Here is a 7,072-nt window from a genome sequence, read left to right as displayed (position 1 = left end):
TTTACAGCACTTCTGCTACCTAAAACATGTTTATACTAAAATCCAAGAAACATTACATACAAAATGAGCGATGGCAAAACATCAAATTATAAAGAAAATAAAGAAGATAAATTTTCGTACTGGTAAGAAGTAAAGAACAATAATAAAAGAGTTCACGTGCTTTAGCCAACCCCCTAGAGCCACGCGTTTTGGGCTGTTGGCACCAGAACACATGGCAACTTTGAAAGATCACCATCACGTAATTATCGTTTACACAAACCTCCTACTTGGGTCAAAGAAGAAACTACAATCCCCGGACGGCAAGCAAACCAAATATCAATCAGACCCCACAAGAATCCATTACTTTAACTTCGCTACTGAAACCCAACCCCTTCTCACAAACAGACCAGTAATAACAACGGTGTAAAAGGCCCTACACAGACTGTGTCGCAAATTAACAAAGAGAGAGGTGAGGTTAAATTTTCTATAAATTATAAACACCATTTAAAGCATCAATCAATCATAGCACTCTTAAAGTAAGCTCACTCTCTCACCTATTAAAATTAAAAAATTATTATTACCAAATGAATAGTGATTATTAAAAAGGAATTTCTATCTCCTTGAATGGAGTAATACCAAGAAATGCATCCAAAAAAATCCTTGGTTTTGAATTTTTATTCTAAAAAGCTCTTTCTACTAATTCAACTAGTCCATGAGATTTAATTAGCTAAACTAAATCAACAGAATCAATGGAAAAGAGCCCGAGCTTAACTTAAGCTCATCACAATATTTTTTTTAAAGCAATTCAAACCACCATTCTACCAAAAGGAAACTTTATACCATGCAATTGTCCTTAATTGTTGTCCATTACTAAATAAAAAGAGAAATGAACAAAATTAAACAGAACACAGAAGAAAAAAGAAAAAGAAAAGGAACAGAAACAGACGACCTCAACGACAAACAAACGAACCAACCACTAAATATGGTTGTGGTGGGGATGCAAAGTAAGACTAGACCAACCAACTCAGGCACAACAATACGACCACTGCTCGTCCTCACAATTGGACGATTCGACAGAAGTGACATAGTTGTTGTCATCCTTGCAATAGTAATAACCGTTGTTACCGTTGGTAGCAGCAGCAGCGGTCAAGCAGCAAGAAGAGCTAGCCACAAGATAAGGCATGTTGTGGAAGGATTGAGCAAGACCGTTGGCTATAGAAGCCTGGGCTGAGCCATCGCCATCATCGTCCTGCACCAACTCCTCCACACGGTGCTTGAGTGTCTGGAACATGAGCTCGGGCTCGTGCTGCATCACCCGGAGCACATCACTGCACGAAGGCCCCGGCACGGCACGCGTCACCGCAAAGCTGTGGGGTCCGTCACTCTGCAAAACGCGCACCACGCTTGGGCCACCAAACAGATTGTGAAGGCCTCCGAGTGCCTCCTCATAAGCCCCGCCCAAGAACATCCCCAAATAGTACCGTCCACAACCACCACTACCGTCGCCTTCCATATCATGAAGCGGCAAGCTAGACTCGCCGCCTATAAAACTGTCGATCTTCCCATCACTATCACATGTCAAATCTGACAATATAGCTCTCACCCCGGGCTTCTGATCGAGCCTGTGAATCGGAACAATTGGGAACAGCTGACCAATGCCCCAAAAATCAGGAATGGATGTGAAAACGGATAAATTCACATGATATTTACGAATTGGATCGGAAGCTCCGATTGCTTTGGATACCATGTCACATAATCCATCAACGGCGGCAAGTTGTTCCATACCGAATAACCCTTCCTTGAACTGTTCTACACATCTCTGCTTAAGCTGATCAGCATAGAGCAAACAAGTATCATATTCACCACGAATCGCCGCAGCAGAGAGATTCTGGTAGTCGTTACAAGCATCTTCTGTGAGACCTTCCACCAAATACGTGAGACTCGCCGAAGATAACGGCGGCACATCGTATGTGCTAGCAGAAGCAGCCTCAAAAACCAAAATTGAGTGATGAGAGACGATGGCTCGGCCACTCTCGCTGCAAATCATAGGGTGCTTGACTGACTTGCGGTCGCAAACGAACCGGACCGCCTGAACAACTGCGGCAGCATACTCGTCGAGTCCATAGCTGACAGAAATATCCGAATTTGCTGATTTCGAACCATCATAATCTATTCCTAGGCCTCCGCCTATATCAATGAAGCGCATGGAGGCGCCGAGGCGGACTAATTCGCAATAGATCTGAGCAGCCTCGCCTACACCGTCGCTGAGCAAGGCCGTGGAAGGGATCTGAGATCCGATATGAAAATGCAGCAACTGTAAACAATCTAGCATTCCCGATTGCTTGAGCTTGTTCACTACTCGAAGAATTTGGGTGGTTGTTAATCCGAACTTCCCTTTCTCGCCAGAAGTAGATCCAAAATGGCCGGAATGTTTGGTTCTCAGCTTTGCTCTGACACCGATGAGAGGTCGAACGCCTAGCTTTTGACTCAGGTCGATCACCAAATCAAGCTCTTCCTCTTGTTCAAGCACAATCACTGTGTTCAAAAGGAGCTTCCTTGCAACCAAAGCAAGCGAAATGTACTCGGCATCTTTGAAACCATTGCAGACCAGAAGAGCCTCGGGGTTACCTTTGCAGAGGCAGCTCATGGCCAGGAGGAGCTCCGGTTTGGAGCCGGCCTCCAGCCCGAACCGGAAAGGAGACCCGAATTTCACTATGTCTTCCACAATGAACCGGTCCTGATTGCATTTCACCGGATACACACCTTGGTAATGCGAACCATACCCTTGCGAGTGAATCGCAAAATCAAAAGCCGACTGAAGCGACTCAAGCCGGTTCTTGAGCACGTCCGGGAAGCGAACGATGAGAGGAAGCTGCAACCCGAGGCCGCCAACGGATTTCGGGTCCGAAGCCTTTTTCACAACTTTCAGGAGATCAATCTCCTGGTGACAGAGGGTGGCGGTGCCGTACGGCCTGATGGAAATGTTTCCGGACGAGTTAACGGCGAAGTACGGCGCACCCCATCCGTCAACCTTGTAGAGTCCGGCAGAGTGAGCCGGTGACCAATGGGATTGATCAATGGTGGCGGAGGCAGCGTTGGTTGTGTTTGTCGGCTGAGGTACGCCGGAGAATGGCTCCGGCGCGGGAAGAGAGCTATCCCAGCCAGCGAAGGCATAGCCGAGAGGAGGCACGGCGGCAGCGGCGTCTACGCTACACGCCAGGACCGGCATCTCTTCCCCGATCTGTTTTTGGTATGAAAAAGAAGAATTAAAGAATCAAATTTTCAAGAATTGTTGTAAAGGTGGGGGCTTTAGAACCCGCCGAGGCCGAGGCCCCGGCTACCCCCTCAAAAGAAGCAGAAGAGACCTGGGTAGACAGAACGAACCCCTAACTCACCCCTACAGATCGCAATAATCCCCACACCTACCTCTCAGAAGAAGAGAAATCTGTGAAGAAATCCCACAAAAGCTAAGAATAGAAACACAACCAACAAATCTAAACACCGAATACGAAACTCACCATACAGATCAGATCTCTAAAAGGGTTGAGAAAGTTACAAAGAAAGTTACAAAAAAAAAACGTGAATGCGATGAAGAAAGAGAAACAAGAGGGTGGAGATAAACGAGAGAAGGACCGGAAAGTGCGCTGGAAAGTGCGAGAAAAACGAGGAAAAGTGGACGGAACCCTAACGGCGGAGGGAAATTGAGACGGACGGGCAGGGTTTGGGGGATATGTTTCAGAGAGAGGCGTTAAGCAAATGTGGAGTGGGCGAGAATTGCATGAGAGACGAAGGGGATTTATATAGGGAGGGGAGGATATTGGGCCGTGGGCCCAATTTCTTTTCGGGCCCGAATTAAATATCGTGGCAATTTCTCGTGGGTTTTTTTGTTTTTTTTTCTCTTTTTATAGTATTTATTTTGAATTTTAATGTTATGTTTTAGTGTTTGATTGATTTCTTTGGTGCGTCTGACTGAGATTCTTCTCGTCTGAGTGGAATCAGCGTCGGGTCGCCGCGTGGAAAGTGGATTTAACCGATAAGGAGTGTTTGGGGATGGAGTTTTCTATAAATATCGCGAGATGATGGGATGGGATGGGATGAGATGATAGATTTTTTAATAAAAATTTTGTTGTGGTTGAAGGAAAGTGGGAAGAAGTTTCCTTGTAATTAGAGATTCCAGTAACGGACTTAATTTGCCACGTAATAATGAGTTAGTTGTTGCTCGTCTTTCTATTTGGATTCGCGGACAGGTGTTTATATTTGGTGCCAAAAAGGTGAACATTTTTTTTTTTCTTTTTCTTTTTTAAAATTGGATCTAAGTGTAAAAAATATTCTTAAATTATGTTTACAGTGCATATCACACCCTTCACCTGCAAAAAAATACATTTAAAATTTTAATTTGGTACAAATAGGTTCCTCTGACAAATTAAAACTCTATTGACTGAATGACTCTAATTTTTATTAGAGAACACTCTCACATGCAAAAAAACACCCTTATAGTTTCAATTTTGAGCAAATAAGTGTCTCTGACAAATCCCTAAGTTGACTAAATTAGCCTTACTGAACCATTTTATCAAATATATAAAAATAAATAATTTTGTAAAATGACACTATTGCAGGACACCAAAAATTGACAAAAAAATAATAATAATAATTAATTAATAAATAATGAAAAATAAAGTGCAAACTAAAGAAAATAAATATGCTCCAAACTCCAAAAACTAGTGCACATTGATATTGGAATTTTTTTTTTTTTGGTTTAACAGTGTTGGTATGAAAAAAAAAAAAAAAAAAAAAATTTGTAGAAAACAATAAACTGGAATCTCAAAAAATTCAAATCCTTATTCTACAAATTCTCACAGTTTCAAAAATAAAAATAAAAAGAGTTCAGAGATATATATAAAGAAAAAAGTTTTAAATATATATAAGGTAATGTGCAGATAACACCCATATACTATTAGACTAGTAACATATATATCCTCGAGGACATTTTCGGAAGAGTAAAAAGGCAAAACGGATATTTCATCACTAAATTATGTTAGATTTCTGATTGAGAGATATTTTTGCACAATGTAAAAAAATAATGAATTTTTTTTGCACAATTTTTTAAATAGGGGTAAAAATGTTAGGCGTAGTATACTTTAGGAGTATTTTCTGTGCTTGTCCCTTTAAAATTATTCACAGTCTATTTAAGATAACACGCTAATTTAAAATTTATAGTTTGGAAAATTTTCTGAAAAGTAAAACTATTGGTTAAATATACCATCTAATATGTTTGCTTTTGTGTCAATGCATAATAAATACACATTATATACGAGGTAATAATTTATCAAGTAGTCTTGTTTTTAAGAAATTATTGTGCAATTTGAAACCATTGATCATGGACAATCACTAATTAAATTCTCCACACAATATTGTAAAAGACGGTTGTTATAAAGGGACTTGTCACACATTAAATTCGGATGAGAAAATGTATATACGGGTAAGTCACCAACTTTTGACATAAATTTTGAAACAATAAAAAATAAAAAAATATTAATTAATTTAAAATAGATGGAGATCAATGAGTATAAAGACAAAGAAAAATTATAATTTGTTTAACCAGTCTTGAAATTGGTGGAATTGGAGAAAACGTTGATTCAATTTTCTGAATTATTTTTTTTCAATTTCATCATTTCCAATATCAAAGTTCTAATTTCGTCAAACATAACTTAATCAATTTTTACTATGGAAAACAATTTATCAAAAACAAATTAGAAAAGGAAGAAAATGCACACATCCCCTCATTTCTACATTTATTTTAAATTCGAATCCATGTTCAAACATTTGAATCCTTTGAGGAGTGTGTAGGTCATTAAATTTTGGCTATGCGTATTAATAGAAATGATTTATTTAATATATATATACATATCAATTAATAATTTAATATTAATTGTCACATCATTACTATACCGGGATATATCATTTAGGAGATAGAAACATTAATGCTCCTGTAGCAAGTCTTAAAAAGGTTCACTTTATTGACAATTCAAATCGATTTTATAATAAAGTAAGTTGATAATGCTAGTTAAAGATTCTTTAAAGAAAGATTCCATTCATTGTCTTCGTCAAACTGGTTTCACCAAATTCTACTTAAATACTCTTTTTTATCCTAGGATACTCTCTAACCCAAGTTTCCAGTTCGCAGAGAGGCAAAGAACACTTGGCTTCTTATAAATAATTAATTCTTTACTCTGGCTTTTTTATTTATTCTTTTACTTTTTATTTATTTTATGTAAATGTTTTATTTGCAAAACCATAAAATTGTTATGTATTTATTGTTGGAATTTGTTTGGCTTCTGGCTTCTAGCCTTCTCTCTAAAGTTCTTTCCTTTTTAATCAATATTTATGTAAAGTAAAAAGAAAAAAGTTTGTTTTCAAACTAAAGCACACTTAATCTTTTGAATTCTCAATGAATATATTGGATTGGCGTAATTCCAAAAGGAACCTACTTAAGTTCATTTATAAAAAAATAGAATTAAGAGATATGTGGGTCGTGACTTATGTATGACAAATGAATGATAATTTAATCCAGGTTCATTATCTTGAAATATATATATATATGAATATATATCAATCTTCTTAATTCATTGATTTTGAGCATTGACCACATTTATAGGGCTCATTTTATTAGAATATATCACACACCTTGCTCACTTATAGGAAAAATATTCTTATTTAAATTTTTTAGAGATGTATACCATGGAGGTTTTGACTGTTTTCAAGAATGTGTATATGGCTATATTTGTACCTTCAAACGGTAAATTAACTAATTATATTTTTTTTGACCTATTTATAAGTGCTAGTCGATCATTTTGCAAAATATGATCATACTAGCACTGAAAAGAAAGCTTTTCTTTTATTTCCGGAAATTCCATCAAGCTTTCTATAAAAATAGAAACGACAGAAAAAAAAAATAATAATAATAATAAATAAAAAATAAAAATAAAAATTGTCGTTGTTATGTATAATAATTTGGTGAATCTCTCTGTCTCCCTCTTCTTTTTTGGAGCTAAACAAACATTACCCATTATGGAGTAAAGATCATTGAAAATCC

The 7,072-nt window shown here is 37.6% G+C and overlaps 1 protein-coding gene across 1 annotated transcript; it reads right to left on the bottom strand.

Annotated features, from left to right (window-relative positions):
• Window positions 1-795: 795 nt before the first annotated feature.
• Window positions 796-3,762, bottom strand: LOC132293924 (arginine decarboxylase-like). The gene has a single exon (XM_059791585.1). It carries the CDS (start codon window positions 3,206-3,208, stop codon window positions 1,004-1,006), a length of 2,205 nt encoding a protein of 734 aa, XP_059647568.1. The 5' UTR covers window positions 3,209-3,762; the 3' UTR covers window positions 796-1,003.
• Between the last annotated feature and the right edge of the window lie 3,310 nt (window positions 3,763-7,072).

Source organism: Cornus florida, unplaced genomic scaffold (assembly GCF_030987335.1).
Source record: "Cornus florida cultivar Cherokee Brave unplaced genomic scaffold, ASM3098733v1 CherokeeBrave_3.0.0_Hap2_Chr02, whole genome shotgun sequence".
Lineage (NCBI taxonomy): Eukaryota > Viridiplantae > Streptophyta > Magnoliopsida > Cornales > Cornaceae > Cornus > Cornus florida.
Note: the sequence above shows the minus strand (reverse complement) of the source record. Positions and strands in the feature narration are given on the sequence as shown.

Coding starts and splice junctions, on each gene's coding strand:
- LOC132293924 (XM_059791585.1), bottom strand. CDS start 3,208: ATGCCGGTCCTGGCGTGTAGCGTAGACGCCGCTGCCGCCGTGCCTCCT.